General features: G+C 44.3%; 2 protein-coding genes across 2 annotated transcripts; both read left to right on the top strand.

The window, feature by feature from the left end:
- Positions 1-3,524, top strand: mycla (MYCL proto-oncogene, bHLH transcription factor a). The gene is made up of 3 exons (XM_070843008.1): positions 1-244; positions 738-1,369; positions 2,108-3,524. Exons 2-3 carry the CDS (start codon positions 823-825, stop codon positions 2,725-2,727), a joined length of 1,167 nt encoding a protein of 388 aa, XP_070699109.1. The 5' UTR covers positions 1-244; positions 738-822; the 3' UTR covers positions 2,728-3,524.
- A 10,716-nt stretch (positions 3,525-14,240) lies between these two features.
- nt5c1ab (5'-nucleotidase, cytosolic IAb) lies at positions 14,241-20,126 on the top strand. The gene is made up of 6 exons (XM_070842758.1): positions 14,241-14,372; positions 16,202-16,369; positions 16,625-16,754; positions 18,836-18,958; positions 19,052-19,236; positions 19,715-20,126. The coding sequence occupies exons 1-6, from the start codon at positions 14,241-14,243 to the stop codon at positions 20,111-20,113; spliced, it is 1,137 nt and encodes a 378-aa protein (XP_070698859.1). The 3' UTR covers positions 20,114-20,126.
- The last annotated feature ends 925 nt before the right edge of the window (positions 20,127-21,051 follow it).

Raw genomic sequence — 21,051 nt, 5'->3', positions numbered from 1 at the left:
TATTACACATGTTGGGGCGGACCTTGTGCCTGCTGTATGAGCCCCATCTCCGTTTCTTTTTTTTATAACTTAAACTAAAACAAAAGTACATCCTGCATCGAGACACCTCATCTTTTGGATCCAGCGACTCCTCGGGCGGCTTTTATCCGTCTGATCTGCGCGCACCGTGGACTCTTTGCTCTTTGGCCGCCGACGAGATTTTCAATGCCCTGAATCTGGCTTTGGGTTTTTGCGCGGAGAGCCGGTGAGTAGTTTTTTTTTTTTTTATCCCAGTGTCTGCCTGTGAAAGTTTCTGATGAGGAAATAGAGGGCTGGCCGCGGCCGTGAACCCACTCTGGGACCGTGAAGCACTTTTCACCGGTTTACATGACCGCCCAGTGGAACAAAGCGCTGCCTACATTTCAGGAAACGCAGCCTCATAAAGGCTGGTACTTTTACGCAGGATAGTCTCTCCTGTCCTCTAAAAAAAACTTGTGAACAGTGAATCGCAGTGGACGCATATTATACAGATTATGCAATAACCTTGTGTGGCCGGACAGCTGTGAGTCCATCACTGCAAAGGGAGGATCCTCAAGACGCAATCAATTATTAATGTGGTCCCATTTGTGGAAAGTAGGCTGATAGAGGGACGTGATATCCTAATAGCCCATTAGATGGCCGCGTGAAATGTGATCGTGCATCTGATGGAAAAGTACTTTAAAGAGATCACTGCTAATCACTGTGATATTTCCCCCCAGGTTGTGCAGGACGTTCTTCAGAGGCCACTGGTGTCATTAGATCATTTCTGGGAACAAACTCTCGAGGATTTTATTAACTGGAAACATGGAGTTCGACTGTTACCAGCACTATTTTTTCGATGATTTCGACACAGAGGAGGATTTTTACAAGTCGACCGCACCGAGCGAGGACATATGGAAAAAGTTCGAGCTGCTGCCCACCCCTCCCATGTCTCCCACCCGGACTCTGAGCGGAGGCGCGCCGCAGCTCTCGCCGGGAGACAAACTCAGCTGGCTGTCCAAAGTCCTGGGTCAGGACGAGGAGTGCGAGGGGCAGTTCATCCCCGACACGGAGGGGCTGTTGGGCAACCTCAGCTCCATCATCATCCAGGACTGCATGTGGAGTAGTTTCTCTGCCAGTAAGCAGCTGGAGAAGGTCAACGGGAGAGTGTCAGCTGCGGCGCAGACCGGCGTCTCCCCGGTGGCACAGATCTCCGTGAGAGCACCGAGCAAAGCGCAGTGCGTCTCTCCGGGTGGTCCGCTCGCCGCCTCGGCGACAGACTGCGTCGACCCCGCGGCGGTTTTCACTTTCGCGGCAAGCAGCTGCAGGAAGCCGGCGTCGTCTGGCTCCGAGTCTCGCTCTGATTCCTCTGGTAAGGAAGCAGCCATGCTCTAAATTGCCCCACCCTGCCTCAGCCTCAGGATTATATTGCCCTCTAACAATGCGTAATTTGGAAAGCTGGGCTGCTGTTGCATAACTGTGGTCTGTGGTGCAGAGGGGTTATCAAGTACAACAGCCAGTCACCTTAAAGCCGGATTTTTACTCTCACTTTGACAATGCGCCACATGCTTGCTCAAAATACCCATGCCATGTTTAAAAACCGCGCCCCCGTCGCATTTCCTTGAATTTCCCCCCTTTTCAATATCTGCCACTGGCTCTGCATTACAATCAGAGTGCGGTAGAGGGGCGGGGTGACCGGGTCCGGATGATTTATTGCTGCTACACACACACGCACACACACAGACAGACCATGAGAGTTACTCTTTCACATTTCCCAAATTAGGGAATGCCCCCTGCCAGCAGATCTCCTCATTTAAATAGTTGATGAATGCTCAGTGCTCAATGACAAAAGCCTGAATTCCTGCAAGCTTTGGCCTGAATGACCACTGCTATTAACGCTGCAGCTCCTGGAGTGCTGGTTTGCATGCTTGGCTGAGGAAAGCACCTCCTTATAGTCACTTTAGCTAGATTTTGATTCAGCCTCACTCTGCTTTTCTTATGCAGGAATATAAGTAGTGTTTTGCTAAGGGTGGCAATGAAACATGGTACTTTCCATGGCACCTTTTTTTTCCAATGTGTTTTGATGAGTTGTTTCCTCATGTGATCACAGATGATGATGATGAGGAGGAAATCGATGTGGTCACCGTGGAGAGCAAGCAGAACCGGATGCGGCTGGTGAATGTCAGAAAACCAGTGACCATCACGGTCCGGGCCGACCCCTGCCCCAAACGCTTCCACATGTCTGTCCACCGGCAGCAGCACAACTACGCTGCCCGCTCTCCGGACAGTGAGCCAGAACCTGAGGAGGATGATGAGGAGGAGGAGGAAGATGATGATGAGGAGGAGGAGGAGTATGAGGGCGAACCTCAAAGCAAGCGTACCTGCACAGCATCCAGTCAGCACGCAGGCTCCTCTGCTCGTGCCTCCCAGCCCGCCTCCCCCTCAGAGACTCCCCAAAGCTCGGATGCAGAGGACACTGACCGCAGGCGGAACCACAATTTCCTTGAGAGGAAGAGGAGGAACGACCTCCGGTCCCGCTTCCTCGCCCTGCGGGATCAGATCCCTGGCCTGGAGTCGGCCAAGACCCCGAAGGTGGCCATCCTGACCCATGCCACAGAGTACCTGGTGGAGCTGCACGCCAAGGAGAAGCGTCAGCTCCAGGAGAGGAAGCGACTCAAAGCCAGACAACAGCAGCTCCTCCGCAAATTATCTGAACTGAAGCGCTCTTGAGACACAAACAAGCGTGCTTTTGAAATAAAACTGCCTCATTCACAGCCAGGAACTTTGCTCTCAAGTTACCTGTCACTTTTTAAAAGCTACCGTTTTTATATGATAACATGCCTCGTGTAAATAGCTGTGAATTTTGTTTGGAATATGTTCATACTGCTGTGAGCTTCCTATGAATTGACTGTGCTGCCCGATGAACCGGACACGGGGAGGAGGAGTTGGTGTGCTGTGTGTTTTTTTTTTTCTTTGCACAGTGTCTTTAGTTATGAACAGGGGTAATGGAATTGATTTTATAGCTATGACTAAGATATTTCCTGGTGTGCTGTGATGGGAATTGAGAACTTGTTAATAGTTTACCAGTGTGATAGTGACTATGCGTAGCCTTCAGAACGTTTGTGGAAGTTGTTTTAAGATGTCTTCATTTCATCATTGCACACTTATAATGGAGTGAAGTGTGAATGCCTTTCTGTGTACATATGAGTGAATGTGAGTCAGTTCCTGGTTTGTTTGGATTGTGTGACTAATGTACAAATTGTTCTGTAAATAATAGCTTATCGCTCCCTCTGAAGGAGACAAAATCAAGAGTTGTCAGTGAGCTTTGCTCCTCTTTATGACGTGCCACCAGGCATCGAGGAATCTCTATTTTGGTAAGAAAATATGAAAAATGGGCAAAAAATGAATAAGTAGCACTGCTGTACTTTATATTCACACGTCACTTTGTGATTTCAATGCTTCTCCTGATTTTGGTTGATTTTTAAAGCATGCTAACATCAACGGCAACATTAAATTTTTATACAATATTTGCATACAAATGTGAAGTCTTTTTTTTTTGGATTAAATATTCCACCATTTTATATAGTTACAATACAAATATTACCAAATAATTTGACCTTGCTATCAAGCTCATTTTAGAATTGCACCCAAAGCTTCTCTCTGTAACCCAAATACCCAATATCTGAGGTAGAAGTTAACAGATCAAAAGGATTTGCAATTCCTTACACTGAAGACATGGATGAAATCCACCACATGCTGCTGTAGTAGTGGCTCTCCAGAAATACAACCCACTACACCCCCCCCCCCGAATACACACACAAGTCAGCTGTAAATGCGTGCAGATCGTAAAACAAAACTGCTTGATTTCTCTCCTCCGTGTCACTCTGCTGCATCCCTCGTACAAACGACACCAGCTGCTGGTCTACAGGAGGTTACACCGAGCTCGTCCTTGAGAAGTGCCCTTGAAGATTGTGTGTGTGATACTGTTGTGGATCCTCCCCTCTGCAGTGGCTGCTGCATGCTGGGCACCTGATGTGCTCTGAACTAGGTTACACTCACACACACATGAAATCGGTATCTAGAGCAGTCCCAGTGGTTTGGAGAGAGGGGTTGTGTGAAGTGCTGCTGGGATCCAGTGCAGCTATCCATGCAGGTAAGCAGCCGGAGAGCAGCGCTGCTTCATTTAAGTGGCTGTAAAATGGCCCATAATTGGAGAAAGTGAAAATGTCTCAGTGATTTCCACATTAGTGAATGACACTGCCTTCTTTTCCCCTTTGATAAGGCTTGTATATGTTATGTGACATGCCTTTTATTACCCTTTGTTGTATACTCTATTGCTTTACGGTCCATGTAATTGGTGGGCGTCATGTGCTAGTCAGACTCTGTACACACAGCTGCTGTCCCCCAAAGAGCTACTACAAAGGAGTCCAGTGCAAATAGATTTCATTTAGTTTTTAAAAAAAAGATATTTGATAGATGAACAGTTGTGTTTATCAGCAGATCAATGTTCAACAGTAACCTGGAACTGGGCAATGGAGAGATGCAGGTCTCCTTTCTTCAGTTATAACTCTGTGGTGGGTTGCATCCTTACACTGACATACACTGTGGAAGGCAGCTGTGTGCACATCCTGTCCTATATTTAGGGTGGGTGCAGGGTAACAGAATTAATGGACTGAAAACTGGAGAGCATCCTCGCACTGGGTCAGACTCTGAGCAGGGCAACAAGCTCTCTCCCTGCTTCCTTTCTGGAATTCATTCTGTATAAAACTAAAAAAGCTAAACATGTAGCAACATCCTGCACCTATAATTCCTTACATGAGAACCTGTGTGCCTGCATGATGCTGCTGCTCTGTTACAGACCTCTCTGCCGGCCTGGATGACCTTTGTTTGTCAGTCATTTGTGTAATAAACTCAAAGCGACCATTACGTTCAAGTGCAGCGTGACAGACGAGCCAGGCACACCCTGAACTCCAACCGTCTCACACCTCACCGGCCTTTGTTATGGCTGGGATTGGTTGGTGTTTCACCTGCCTGTTTTCACTCTCTGGGCTCCATTTTCAGTCCTGAGGGCACCATTTTCTGGCACAGCTGAATATTTCCTTTACAAAATCAGCATTTGGTCACAGGAGGCTCCGTTTAGGGAGTTAAATGACTCCATCTATACACAATGGATGATAGAAACTCTTCATATTGACTTTGCTATGGCACAGAAAATCTCTGTGATATTTTTGAGGAACTTAGCGCTTTGTGCCCCTCACATTTCCTTAGAAAGCTGAAACAAGTCAACCAACATATCAGATAATACAAAGAGTGAAGTTATTATGAAGTCTAGTCACAGTATACAGCAGTTGCCGTTTGTACTTTACTCTACATCAGGAAGTGAAAGCAGAAATTAGATGGGCCAGATAGGAGTAACCTGTGTGATATGTTTCCTGTTACTCTGTGATCATGAAATGTATCAGAAGTAATGGCGCCCAAGAGCGGGAAATCAATAATTAACTTAATAATGGAGTCAAGGTTCAAAGGCTTTCTCCATTAGCGCGGTTCAGTTCAGGATAATGCAGCTATCCAACTCCTACATGCAAAGTGTTTAGTCAACGGTGTCTAAATAAGAATATTGCTGGTGTTTGTTTTGAAAATGCCCAACATACATTTGAGTTAAACCAGCAACTTCTTTAAAGATCAGTTCTGTCTCAGCATTAATTGTAATTATTCAGTTGTAGTTAGAAAATAAAAATATCAAAATTGGTAAGAGGTTCAAGTGTGCTGATGTTGAGAATAAACACCAGCGCTCGAGGGTTTCAAAATAACAGGCTTTTTCCTGAATGAAATAATGAAGCAGCCTACAAGGATCTCTTTTTCCTGTGGGATGCTCTGCTCTGCTCTGACGGTTAACTCGCCAGACTAGATTTTCTGCTCTCAAGTTCAAGCAACGCCCACAACACTGAGCAACGTCTGAAGTTCATGTGTGATCACTTTCACACACATGGCCAAACTGTGGCTGTCTCCTTTCAGAGCGCATGTGTTTCAACTCTTTCACATCTGCCGGCTACATTTAGTTTCCGCAATAAAAAAACAAAAAGAGTCTTTTAGCCCCAAACAGCTGCAACCTGTTGCTGCCCCCATACTAAATATAATGTGTGTGTAAGAGGAGAGGCTGTGTCATCATATGGACAGGACAGCATGTGACAGCCTTACTGGTGGTCAGATAGAAGTGTGCGATGTGTGCGATCAGGGTGGGACTGTGGAGAATCGATGATCTGGCTGGGTGGAGATCAGCCTCTCTGTGATTTATGCATCCCCCTCACACACACATATGTAAAAAGTAATCTCATAAATCTGTCCTTTTCCTTATGAGCATGTGCATTAAGGAAAGATGTGATGGCATTTACAGTGCAGCTACGTGTTAGAATGAGACCAAACAGGTAAACGTTATCAGGACGCAGTAAAGCGCGCAGCATTAGCACATATTGCTGCCTGGGAAGTCCTTTGATTGAAAAGTTGGCTTGCATGATTAATAGACTAATTGTGTGATTTACTGAAAATGTGATTAACAGAGCGGATCAGAGCTGTGCAACTGGGCGAGATAAGCGGGGAAAGTTTTCTGGGAGGCTCAAACTACCCAGACACCTTCAGAAATTACACACTGGTGTGTGAATGCTCTCCCTTATTCATTTTGTACACATAGTTATGTGATAAGCAACACATTCCTAGTATAGGATAAATATATATATACTTTTTTTTGCATCTGTCACCTTTGGCTTATAATTACGTCACCAACGCACAATGGCTCAGCCCGTAAACATTGGCAGAAAAGCAGATGAGCATGTCTGAGCTGATTGGCAAGAAGCTCTACCTGTTATACTTGTTGCTCTGGCACTTCTGGGTGATAATCCACCATCGAGAATGTGTGAGTGCAATAAACTGCAACATACCTTCACAAACCTTTAACTGAGCAGTTTACTATATAAAGTGAGTCTGTGTTCCTGGAAAGTGGGTGGATAAACTTTCGTAACTGATGATATCTTCCTAGCTGTCGCTGAGATGAATCCCTTACTTCTGCACTTTTAAAGAGAGAAAAAAAAAAACACAGACACATTGAGCAATATTTCCACCATGTTAACTGCTTGTGTTCTGACTGGCCTGGTTTGTATGGCGTGTATACATTGCGTGTTTACACAGTGGGGCAGAGGAGGAAACGGACCATAAGCCCACTGCGCTGGTGTGTGATTCTAAGAGCATGGTTGAACTGGCTGCTTATCTCTGACCTACATGTGAATATAGGGCACAGAATACAGGCGGAAGAGAAATATCATCATCTTAGGATAACTTCATGATCTCCTGTGTGAGAATCAGCTGTAGTGCAGTTGAATAATAACTCATGAGAAAGCTTGGTAGGGAATTATTGTCACTGAGAGGAGAAGTAGATACTCTGTCATCCCCTTCTTACTCAACACTCAACACACACCCTTCCTTTTATTCTGTTTTTTTTTTTTAAGTGACTGACGGTCAAGGAAGACGGGGAAACCACAAGCGGGAATACACACAGATACACGCATGTGTTTGTGAGGGGACACACACACACACACGGGAATGCTTGCAGTCCTGGTTGCGGTGCTCCATCTCTCTGCCTACTGACCCACATTCCAGCCTGGTTGTGTCACTGGAACTCAGCCGGGGCTGTGGCAGCTACTGTCCATCTGGTCCTAATGAAGATGTGAGCCTGACACTGAAAACCACACAGATATGCTGACAAGCAAAATCTCACATTCTTTCACTGCCTGTTTTCCTGTTTCTCTCCATCTTTGCTGCCGTCTCCTTGTTTCCCTATCTTTGTCTCTTCACCCCGTCCCCCCCTGACAGTCCCCCTCAGAAAGAGCGTTCTGACTCCTGCCCTCCCCTCAGGTACTTATCTCCACCATTTGCTGATCTAGGTCAGTCTAAGCTCAGTTTCTCTCTCTCTCTCTCTCTCTGTGTTGCTCACCCTCCCCATCCTATGGCCAGTGTTACATAACAGTGATGATTCAGTTGGAACAGGCTGTATATGTTCTTCTCTCTTTCTGGATACATCTGGTGACTGGTGTGAAAGCAGTGTTTTGCTTTAAATCTCAACCAGTCCAACAAATTGATCTGCTTTAAAACCAAATAATCACACAAGGAGTCAGGCGTTCCAGTGCTGCACCTGTTGTCCACCACAAAAGAGTTTTTTGCAGTTGCGCCTTCTTTACTCTCCTCAGCTGGCAGCTATCTTGTCTGTTGTGGGTTAGTAGTATCTGAGATAAATTTGGGAGGGTTAGAGTGGGGCCAGGCAGCCATGTTGTGTCAGCGGAGCAGGCCTTTCAACTCGCCTGTCTAATCTGGAGCTAATCCTAATCCCGTTAGTGTAAACACTGGTGCCATCTGGGCCCAGACACACTACAGCTCTGATTATAATGAACCCATCAAAAGGTCTTAAAACCATCACACTGCGTGAGTTGTCAGTGGCTCTTGCTAAACTCCCTGACCTGGGTTTATGACATAATCCCGCTGGAGGATGGACAGTCCAACAGTTAATAGGTAAATAAACACATGCACAGCCAACACTGTGGAGGAGATGATGTTAAAGCAGAAGACAACTAGAAAGGGAGACAAGAAAGAAAAACATTGCCATATGAATTGTATGTAAGAGTCTAAAAAACAAACATGAGTATCTAGTACTACAGGGTCTTTGCTCTCTGGAGATGTGGCAGGGAGCTTTAGCTGCGGTGATGTAACCATGGTGCTGGTTAATGGATAAGCAGGAGGAGGGGGTGCTCAACAGTGACAACCGCTGTGCTACCCTCACCCTGGCAACCCCCACCTCACCACCACCCCTCCCATCACACACACACACACACACACACTGAATGGGTGAGAGTGGGTGAGATGGCTGGTGAATGAGTCACAAAAGCTGGCAGTATGCTCTCAATGAGCATAGTGGTTTTTATCGTATTGGGGATGTGATGTGAAACATGATATGCCTGTGGACATGATTCATTGCCCAGTTTCTGACTGTCTGGCTCTGTGCAGACATAGTTTTCGACTCATTGGCCCATTGTTTGTTATTTCTATTCTAACAGAGTAACCTTAGCAGGTGAGGACGTACCCCCTTGGGATAATGGACTCCTGGACTCGCTCCATCTCTCTGTTGAGCTGGGCGTCTTTATCACTAACAGTTGATCAGACGATTGTGTATAATGTTAAGGGCGTCACTTTCAACTCATCGCTTTGGTTCACTCTCACCGCTCTCATCAGTGCTGTTTCCAGATGTAGCAGGCTGTTCTGTTGAGTGAAGAAACCCTATATACACCCCCTGTGTGCTACCTGTCCAGCATCAACCCACAGAAAAAGTGAACAAGTAGCTGGCAAACATACTGGGGCATTAAACAGACAAAGAACCAGATATTTCCCTCCAGGAGTTCGTGGAGACCAAAACAGAGCTAAAAGGAGCGTGAATATTGGTCTCACACTCATCAGGTAGACAAAAACACAACCTGAGATTTACAATGTTTCTACACGTCTGTTTGATATGTAGATGGAAAAAAAAAGGTTTGCCATGTTAACTTCATATCATATATGTCAGTGCTGCATTTACAGCGTATGGCACTGCACCCCAAATGACCGAAAAATATTACTTAATGCAGGTTTTCAGTGTATTTTTTGTTTTACTTTTTATACAACAGTTACTATAAGAGTGCCACAGCCACCATATTTACTGTTCTCAAAACTGGAATAGGGGCCTGTGCAGGTTTCTGAAACCAGGATGTTTGTATGCACCCACACATAACTTGGGTTCTCCAAAAACTAGATCAGCACTAGACATACGCTATTTGATGTAGAGTTTGGCTGTTCCCAAACTGCTTTCGAATGAAATCAGCTTCCCCAAAAATCAAAAAGCACATTTATAGTGCATATTTTATGCTAAAGTGAAGCAATCAGGCAAGACATAACTGAGGAAGTAAACTGGTGCCAAGTATCTATGAAATATGTTGAAACCTGTTGCCACTGTTGGGGGTTTCATTAGCAGAGAAGCAGTTTAAATCAGAAACAGTGCTGCTCTCACGGCAAACTGCTGCCTTTGTCAGCGAGCAGATGTTCCATTGTTTGGCCCTGCGGTGTAAGGTTGCTTCAGTTGAAGTTGGGACACTTACTGCATCTTTTGAATGTAGCCCCATTGAGTGCTATCACCACAACCCCCTCCTCCTTCTGCCCCCCCAAGCTACTCAGAGAAGGGCTTTACCCCTCCCCCGGTCCCCTTTTACCCCCTGCAGACCTTAGTTGCCCCACCACCTCTACAACCCCCCTCTAGTGCCTGTGTTCCTTTGTCTCCCCCTCAGTCAGGCCTTCAGTGATCAGCACCCCCACATCACACACACACACACACATCAAAACCCAATTTATTGACCTATTACTGCAGCGTGAGAGTGTATATTTTGGGAGTATTTGCATCAATTTACATTCAAATGCTAACATGCAGATCCACACTCACTCACACACACATACACACAACCACGCAGTGTGTGCCATAAGCGTTATCTCTTCCTGTCTCTTATCAGATGCTGAATGTATAGTGTATAGATGCCTCTGTTTGTCCTGCATGGTTACAATTCCCCCTTTTCAGCCCACATCTGAATGTGACTGCTGTTGTCGTCAGGGCCTGGGTGACCACCACAGTGGAGCTTATGTAATAATCAGTGCCCTGCTTTCCTCTCCGCCGCGACCGGCCTGTGTGTGTGAGAAACTTTGAGAGACAGGCTCTGTTATAAGGCCTAGGAAACACACAGGCAGCACAGACTTCCTGTTTTTGTGTTGAACCCATTGGAGACAGGAAGTCAGAGGAACCACTGCTCTGCTCTTTTTTGTTCTCTGATGGGTGAATTTTGCCAGATGATGCTGGTGCTTAGTCAGCTGCTAGCCACTTACTTTACACTACAGGCCGAGGAGAGCGGAGCGAATCAAGACTGTTGCCTCTCTGAAAGCCAACACGACAAGAAATCCAATAATGTCGCCTGAGTGCGGTGTGCGTGCTGTTAATGGACTGTGATGCCACTTCTGAGAATGACCTTCATGCGCGTCCTTTACTTTGGCGGTGAATGATTGCCACGTCTTATCTCAGCATCTCAGCAAGGAAAGGAAGAAGGCCTTTACTGGTGTGTGATAACAGCACGTGTGTGTGTGTGTGTGGCTGTGGGTTTTATGCTTGTAAAATGTGGAGAGGTTCAAACCAAAACTAAGAAGAACCCCAGTTAGAACAAAGAATCTGGTGGCAAACATGCCTGAGTGGTCGCTTTGAAGGGCTGATTAAGGTTATAATAGTCATCAGCCTTGCCTGAAGCCTCCAGGCTGTGTGCTGGGGGGGTGGGGCCGGATAAGAGGTGGGGTAGGGTGGGGGGTGGTGGGTCGTCCAGGCTGTTACCCTCTTTGTTCTGGCCTGCTCCACTCATGCCTGCTTTTGTCTCCACCCACAGTCTACCACTGAGAGAGCATTATCTCTCTGTCCGTCTCGCGCCAAAACAGAGAGGAGGCGTGTTGCTTTTTCTTCCCCATTTCTGCCTCTCTGTCCCTTCTCCAAGGTACATTTTGTATCTGACACGTTTCCAGGGCAACACAGTGACTGCAGGTACAGGAGTAGGTGTGCAAAAGCTCAGAGTCCAAGCTGGTGCAGCTCTTTCTCTCCCTTTTCTGTGTCTCTTTCTCTCCAGCATTTCCCGCCACTCCAGGGCGCACAGGGAGGGGAAGGGAGGGGAGTGGTGTCACAGCCGGTATGAAGAAAGGCTGACTCCTCTGAGCCTCGCGCCAAATGCCGGCGTTATTCAAATCAGCTCAGTGGGTGCGGCCCAACTGTCTCCATGTCCTGTTAACCCCCTCAGAGCTTCAGACTAGCAGGCAGAGACACAAAGGCAGAGCTGAGAGTGGGCTGAGGGCCCACGGGTAGATGTTTCACTGATGCTCCACAGATACAGCAGATTATGCCATCTTTAGTGAAACAGATTCAAATAATTATATATGTTTCTGTCCCATTTTAGACATTCATGACATGTAGTCCATCTGCATTGTGTGCAGCTTTACGTTATCGCATTGCCCATCTTTCATGTCAGTCATTCTAAAATAAAAGTTGAAAACGTCTTCTTCAACAAAAACTGTAGGCTTTAGGTCACAATAGTCAGATATTAATTACCACCGACACTGAAAGTCTTATAGCCACGCAGCCACTGTTCTTTTGTGTTTCTATACAAAAAGCCTCAGGTTTTCAGATCAACTTCCTCTCTCACACCCACAGTTTCTCTTTCACGTCCTCTTTGTCTGCAGCGCCCAGAGGAATGAATGAAGCAGTGAGTTATTCCACACCAGAGGGCTGAGAGGCTCACCTATCCTCTACTGCACTCTAGTGACTGGCAGCACGAAATGCAAGAAATGACAGATTTCAACTCATAACACTGCTGTGAAACTCCAAATAATGAAGCTACTCATCTGGGAAATGCTAATCATGATAAAACAAAGTGTGTTGAATTGCAAAGATTTGTTCCTTGCTTATTTTTAATTACACAATTATTGGGACACACCAAATAGCGTGCACGTTTAACTTCTATCCATGTCTCACACATCCAAACACGTTCTAAGTATTTAAGAAAGAAAATAGATTGCATGCATCTACAGCTTCCTGGGTTCCAGATGACAAACATTCCTTCAGCTGTCCTCAGTTAATCGATAAAACCTCTTTGCTCTGGTCTCTGGAGAGCCTGGAGGAGAGAATGTGGTCACAGCCAGACACATTATCCTTTCAGTCACATGAGGTCAATTACACATGATACTTTCCACTCTATTGGCTAGAGATGAGAAATGGATCCCTGCTGTTAATGCATAGAAAGTATAGGAAACAAAAAATATACATTTCCACTGAAAAGTAGTGCTGAAAAAGACTGAACACCTTTTAAAGATATCTGTTGCTTACTATTAGCGTTAGGAAATGCGTCTCTACACACATAGCCCTGATATCAACAGTCAGTATTAGCTACCTTGGTAATGCTGACAGGTATGTGCCCACCAGGCTCTTAAGCTCCTTGAGTCCCCTGATAGATATCCTGCTCAGCATCTTCTTCACACAAATCATCTGTAGCTGGTAAACTGCCTGTTTGTTCTGATAAAAGCACAGTTAATATTATTTATAATGTATTTACGCGCTTCAAAGCAAAACCCAGACTTTCATCTTTGTTCCCTGCATCGCCTGCCTGTTTCTGATTGATGCCATATTTGGAGGGCTATATATGTAGTCTGCTGTCCCCACAGCCAATCAGATCCGAGATGTTGGAGTCCCAGCTACTCTGACTCCCTCGCCGTTGCCTGGCAACTGGGACTGCTGCTCTGTAATTCAATCCATTGACAGATCCTGCAGGGGTTTACATGAGAGACGCATGAAGAAATATCATTAGCTGCACAGAGGGAAGCAAATGACCCAGGATGGACTCCATTTCCCACACTGCTGAGCAGCAAAGCAAATGGCAGTATAGTGGTGGGAGAGCACATGGCATGCAATGCCTCTAAAGTGCTTTTGTACTGTAATGGCATCTAAAACAAAAATGATAATAACAATCTTCACTCTAAATGGTCTGTTGCAATGGCTTGTATGCTTGTATTGCTTTTATCTTCAAAGACATCAAACTCCACCTCTCTATTAGGAGAACTGAAGCATGAATTCATTACAAGCATCGTGACACAGCAGTGCTTTGACACACCGGCATGTTTGGTCCAATAGGCTGCATCACGCAGTTGTCACATAAATTAAATCACATGCTCTGCTCCTGCTTTGGGGAAAGGGTTAAAAAGGGGGAGGATGCAAAATGGCTCGAAGTCAGCAGTGTGTGTGAGAGAAACACACAGGAAAAGACAAGCCCAGAGGAGCTGAGGGAGGAATATAATGCATAGGATGCAAGAAGAAAGAGGAGCCTATCTCGTCCTTTTCTGAACATCTTTATCTCATTCTGCAAAATTTCACTCCTTCTCTGCCTATTTTTTTTTTAGAGCTATTAGCTGAGTGCCTCTGATCTCATCTCCTGCATGCACCAGAACTGAACGCAAATTGTGCATGTGCAAGAGTGAGTAAGGACTTTTTTTGGGAACTCCTGCCAAAGAGGGAGTGAGACGAGAGGAGAGACCAATCAGGGGAACACACTGGGACGCAGTGTGGACCTGAGAGAGGCGGGATAGTGGTGAACTGAAGGGGGAAGATGAGTCAAAACAACAGTCAAACTCTGACCTCCAGTGCACAGGATTTGACCAGAAATGGCAGCAGTGGAGCTACCTGGGAGGATGCTAAGGCGGTTTTGAAGCCTTCCACCCCCAGCAGGAAACCCACACCAGTGAGTATCCCTACAGCTTTTCTTATGCAGCACCCATTAACAGGTGCAGTCTCTCAGTTTCCATGCCTTTGTAAAGTATCAGAGCTGCATCTTCTATGACCTCATTGCACATATTACAAATGAATTGTGGAGCCAAATTCAACTTGATGTCATCACTCTGGAGATGAATTATGCTGCTCTCACCTGCTATTTAAAGCCTGTCAAGACACACTTGTGTTCACTACTTGAGGCTGCTTATTTCACAGTGGTCAACACTGATGTCACATGACGAGAGGAGACAGACGCTCTGACCCCTCAGCTCTTATCACAGTCCTGGGTGAAAACAGCAGGAGGGTTAATACTGGGGTCACCAGCAAAGGCTGCACTCACAGCCTCACTGAAAAGAAATTTACATGAAGATGTAGTTGGGTGAAACGGGATACAGAGGCTCGACAAGGCTTTATTGTGTCAGCTGGGGGGGGGCTCTTGTTTCAGATCAGGTTTTCAGTAAGCGTTATCGGCTCATTGGGTTTCTTAACCAGACAGGATGAACCAAAATAGTAAAACAGACGCAGCATCTACAACCTGGGGCACTTGCGGGGAGCAGGGAGTCATCTCATTCGTAAGTCTGGGAAAAATACGACACAAACTATTTGGTTTTATGTCTTTAAGTAGTGGAGGCACATTTTGATCCAATACCTAATTTCTTCCCGGGTTTCAAGTTGAAATCTCACAGTATTTATAGATTCATCTTGTCTTTAAATCTTAATAAGGTGAGGTGAGACACCACAGGCAAAACATTGTTTATTCATGCACCGGTCAGTTTTGAGATTTGGTCTATTTTCCTTCCATGCCAGGTCTTCTTTCAGACTAGTGGAAAGAGAATTTCCAAAATACACGTTTAGCTGTTTGTTTTACCTGAGAAAAAAATAATTTTGAGAAAACGGCCTTTAAAGATACAAATTTAAGAGAAATTTAGAGACTCAAATAGACAAAGCACACTTATTTGAGTCTGTCTCTCAGAATTAGTTTTTCCCCTGAGCAAGAAATCTCCTCTTCAGTATGTAAAGTTTTATTCTTATCTATATCCTGAAGGTTTTCACCAAGAAGTTTGTTCGTATATCATTCATAGCCTGGTTCATACAAGAGGCTCTAAATTAGAAAAAAAAATGTATGGCTCTTGAAAGTATTCTCTGATTTATGGAGACATAAAAAAGATGTTTAAAATTCCCTCTCTAACAACCTTTGGCTCTAATATGTCAACAAAATGACAAGAATTTTGAACCTACCAGACTTCTGGTCTGGAAATGCACGCAAATAGTGCATAATTAATTAGATAAAGCCCCATTTGCATAGTAAAGCAAAACAAAATGTCAGTAAAAAAAAACGTAAAATACCTTTTAAAATGTGAGTTATCAACTTGAGAGGTTCCATCGTGACATCTATTCGTTAAAATTAGTAGAAACTCTTTCCACCAGTGACAAAATCTCAAAACTTGATTTGAAATATGTTGAGGTCCTGTCATATTCAAAGTGTGATATTTTGTGCTGCTGTCCCAGCCCTCATTGAGTTATCAGGTGTCAGTCTGGTATGTGGGCCTGCACTATCTGCACTGTCACATAAGATCACTCAGTGTTTTCTCACACAGGCAGCGGCAATAAAGCCTTTATTAAAGTCTCCCTTTCCACTGGAGAAATATTTCCAATATTCTTACGCTTCTGCACAGAATGTGAATGAAGTCCTGAGTCTTCACAGGCAGAAAAGTCACAGCTCTGAACCTGATTGGATAACAACATCAGATCCTTTGTGGCCAAGCCAAAGCTGTAAATGAAACTCTTCTTATCCTCCAGCCCAAGCCGGAGAATGCCATCACCATCGCCGTGTCGTCACGGGTCCTCTTCAACATGGAGAAGGAGCAGCAGATCTACGAGCAGCAGGGCATGGAGGAGTACATCAAGTATCAGGTGGAGCATGAAACGCAGCCATTCAGCCCCGGACCTGCCTTCTCCTTCGTCAAGGTCAGAGATTAAGAAGAGAAAGAGATGGAGAAACAAACACACGATATATCAAAGCCCCTGCAGCGTGATTCTTTGGTCATTGTTTGGTGTCAGGTCGTGTCTCTGGAGGCGGTGAATGAGTAATAAGCATGAAACACCAACCCACTCAAACGCACACACACCACAAACACACACACACAGACACACATCCCCACTGCTTATGGTATTATCTTTTTTTTTTTAATAACTCAAATCTGTCTTTGGTCGTGTTCCCAGGCTCTGGAGGCTGTCAACACTCGACTGAGGGAGCTTTACCCGGAGAGCGAGGAGCTCTTTGATGTCGTGCTCATGACCAACAACCACGCATACGTCGGCCTAAGACTCATCAACACCATCAATCATCACCGTGAGTTACTAATACACACAAAAGATAAGCGCTTACAAGGCACTCTTGAGAACTACCCTTTCGTTTGGTGTCTGTCACACTGTCACATCAGTGGCTCTTAAAGGCTACATCATCGTAACTTAATGTCAGAAATATTTGTCTATATCAATCTAAAAAATAAAATAAAGCTAAAGGACAACAGCACGTATAGTGTAATCATTCCACAGTGACTAGAACACAGAGATTTCTTCCAGTGTTTCCTAAAACAAGTGTACCCCCTCGTGTGACTTTGTGTGGGCTCAGTTAAAACCACCATTAAGAAATGTGGGAACATTCCTGACAGGATTCTGAATGTGTCATTAAATGCCACCTGAAGCTTTTTCATTTTTGCTTCTCTATAACTGCACCACCACCGGTTTTAACATCAGCTGTACACATTATGATACTTATGTTGCCAGCATATTGTGTAGAATTAAGTAGTTTACATCTTTCAAATTAGTTAATAGAATAGTGGCATTACCACTTGAGGGTACCGAAGTTAATTCATCTATAGACAGTCAAACCAGACCACTAACCTCCTGGCAAAGAGCTACAGAACACATGGAAAATCCATTTATTAACAGCTGTTGCTTTATGGGTCTGGGAAATTCTTGTGGTTTTCAAGCAAAATAAACCATTAAAAACTAATTGAATTATCTGACAAATACAAAACAGAGCTGTTTTTCATATCTTCATTGTGACAAATTTTTCACAGGACAAAACAAAAAAGACTTTAAGGCAGTAGGCTCAACATTTTGGAAAATATGCTTATTCACTTTCATGCCTAGAGTTTTATGAGAAAGCTGATGTCACCCTCATGTCTGTGCAGTAATTATGAAACTGAAGTCAGAATGCAGTCAGCTTAGCACAAAGACTGGAAACAGCTATCCCGACTCGATCTAAAAGTCAAAAAACAATGTCCGATTCTTATGTGCTGAACTGTTTCTTGATGTGTTCATTAGCTTAAGGGGTCCCAGTAGGTGGGTTTTGTTTTCACCAAAACAAGGCTGCAGGATACTTGTGAAAGCTTTGGAAAAAGCTGGCAGAGGAACCTTGAGTTTGGAACATTTTACAGCAGACAACCATGAACTATTTATTAAAAACTTATACGGTCCAAGCAATGAGACAGGACAACAAGAAAAAATACAAAATGTGAACAGCCTTATTCTTTCAATGACCAGAACTACTATTTGCTGATTCAGACTATTTTCCGACCTGCTGGTTTCAAGCCATCACTTCATTCATTGGCTCATAACACAGTTAAATTAGTCTTCTTTTTCATTCCTATCTAGCTTTACATAAATCTGTATGCTGAGTGTGTTTCCTGACATTCAGCAGGCTCGCCCTTTTCTGTACCAGTGAGATCAATAACAAGGCTGTAAAATGAGCTTGATGTAAGCATAATGTGTAGATGCACAAATCAATTCATAATAAACATACTGTATGTACTTGGACAGTTTTCAGGTCACACAGACACAGAAGTACGCACATGATCCACTCAAGTCAGCGAAAAAAAACAGTGATCTAAGAATCTCCTCTTCTGCTTCATCGTTCAACTGCAGCTCTATTTTGTTCATTCCTCTGTCAAGTCTTCCAGTGGAAGAACAGGGGCTGACAGTGGATATGGTGGGATCTTTTTCTCATGGTCAACACACAACAATATGACCCCCCGGGGATAAGTGGTGGGAGTTGTGGATCTGCGGTCATGGCTCCTTGCAGAGGTCGGGCAGTCCCGCACCCAGAGCCCACTGGTTTTTTCAAGCCAAGTGGAAAAATCTGCACCGCCTGGGACAAGATCTCAGGCTCTTTGCTTTCATGTCATGTTTGTCTTCCTTTTCCCTGCTCTGCCTCCTAAAGCCACACACCACCGACAACCTGAATTTGTGTGATCACGCCCCTGGTTGCAGTAAATCTTACAGGTTGGAAGCATTTCTGGGACATTAATTGCAATCTTATGGCGTTTGTGAGATTCAGTCAAAACATTATGATGAGTTGACTCTTGCACAGCTTCAGTTTTGTGCACATCAGCTGTTGACTGACACTTTGATTCCTCCTCTCTGCAGGATTGTTCATTGAGCGTTTCTGCATGACAGGAGGAAACAGTCCCATAGGCTACCTGAAGGCCTACCACACTAACCTTTACCTGTCTGCTGATCCAGTCAAGGTCCGAGAAGCTCTGGAAGAAGGTATGTATAACTGAGACTAGACTGATTGAGTGTCTCTGCTACATGCTATGGGAGATGTATCGTTACACACTCCACTGTCAACAATACGTTTAGGTATAGCAGCGGCCACGATGTTCACCCCGGAGAAGATGACAGAAGTGTCGGAGACTCAGCTGCGCGTTGCCTTTGACGGTGATGCCGTCCTCTTCTCTGATGAGTCTGAGCGCATCTACAAGGCCCATGGACTGGACAAGTTCTTTGAGCACGAGAAAGCACACGAGAACAAGCCTCTGGACCATGTAACATACACAAACTGCTATTGGAAATGTAGAGCATTTAGTGCATCAATGACAAGACTATTGTACTTTTGGCCATCATTACTATTACGTTAATCTGTAAACTGTAACAGATGCAACACACAGTTTGTTTCATAGTTTTGCCATTTACCACAGATAAATCAGGCTAGAATTACCAATCATTTCTTGCACTCTCTGACGTCTTTCTGTGATTGGAGTGCATTCCCAGATCTCGGGAACTAAATTCACCATTACAGAGTTATTCGACCAACAGGAGTGATGGCCAATGCTGTGTAGAAAGACCCAGGAGATTATCAGCAGCTGGTAGTCTCTGCATGTAGAGCACAGTTTGTTATGAACTTTGGCTTCTGGTCTAGATTCTAACAACTACGTGGATTTCAATGCACCATGAGCCTCATATAAAAGTAGAAACGACCCAATGGAGACTGTGGGCTCACTGTATTCCTTCTTCTTCCTGCAGGGACCGTTGAAGGGTTTCCTGGAGGCTTTAGGAAAGCTGCAGAAGAAGTTTTATGGCAAAGGCCAGCGCATGGACTGCCCCGTCCGGACCTACTTGGTGACAGCGCGCAGCGCAGCCAGTTCTGGTACCAGAGCCCTGAAAACTCTGCGCTCGTGGGGGCTGGAGATCGACGAGGCTCTCTTTCTGGCAGGGGCACCCAAGGGTCCCATGCTTGAGAAGATCAGGCCGCACATTTTCTTTGATGACCAGATGTTTCACGTGGAGGGGGCAGCGGAAATGGGGACGGTAGCGTGCCACGTGCCCTATGGGATAGCTCAGAGAGTTACCAAGAAAGGAATTAAGGACAAAGAGACTTCTTCAGCAGCCGGGACGTCACAGTGCAGAGGCACAGGAGACTAAAGGGACGTTTACTTTTGGCACCTGAGGATCTTATTACTGTATTTAAAATAAACACATTGACAAAATGTCCTGAAAATGGGTTGAAATTGTAATAAAAGACAGATAATGCAATTTGTCTAGTATATTATATAATAATGTGATTATATAGCAATGTGATATCAAAATAATTGAATAATTTCTTTCATTAGCAGTTAATAACATTTAATGACATTATTATACATTATCAGTTCATAAAGGGGTACAACCTTCTGATAAACCCTTTATAATCAGGTTATGAGGTGTAACTGCTTCATTAATGCTTAATAAATCAATGACTGAAGCTTTATATAATAGTTATAAATCATTAATAAGAGCAATGTTTGGGTTGCCAGGTTGTGAAACACTATTTTTAACCGCTTAGTGATGGTTCAGAAACATTTATAACAATGTTGTTACTGAATAAAGAGATAAGAGGTAAAACACCAGCCAAAGGGCTTATTTACAACCTGAAAACCCTACATTTGTTGATATTAATTGCTAATAACTCTTCTACAAAGCATCACTAAATGATTTATTAATAAAATCATCCAGGGACCCATGAATGGAATAATTGTTCAATACCCCAAATTTTGTTAAAGCCTGAATACACAGTTTGCAAAGGTTAATTGTGGTTTAAGTTTCACTGTGACATGTTTGGAAGAGTTTGATCAATAAAGTTGAGAAGATATACACTTTATTTATCAAGAATAAATCACATTGTCACAATCATTTCATGAGAAGAGGTAAAAAACATTTTATTCCAACTTTATGGACAACAGTGTATATTTTTACCCACAGTCATGAACATCCTATAACCATTTTGAAAGACAAAAATGCCAGTTTGAAGTATTTTTACAATCAAGTAGAACCAAATATAACAAATAAAAACAATCTACAAATTCTATACAACATTTGTTTAG

The sequence above is a fragment of the Pempheris klunzingeri genome, chromosome 13, assembly GCF_042242105.1.
Source record: "Pempheris klunzingeri isolate RE-2024b chromosome 13, fPemKlu1.hap1, whole genome shotgun sequence".
NCBI classification, from domain to species: Eukaryota; Metazoa; Chordata; class Actinopteri; order Acropomatiformes; family Pempheridae; genus Pempheris; species Pempheris klunzingeri.
This window is presented reverse-complemented; position numbering and strand designations above follow the sequence as displayed.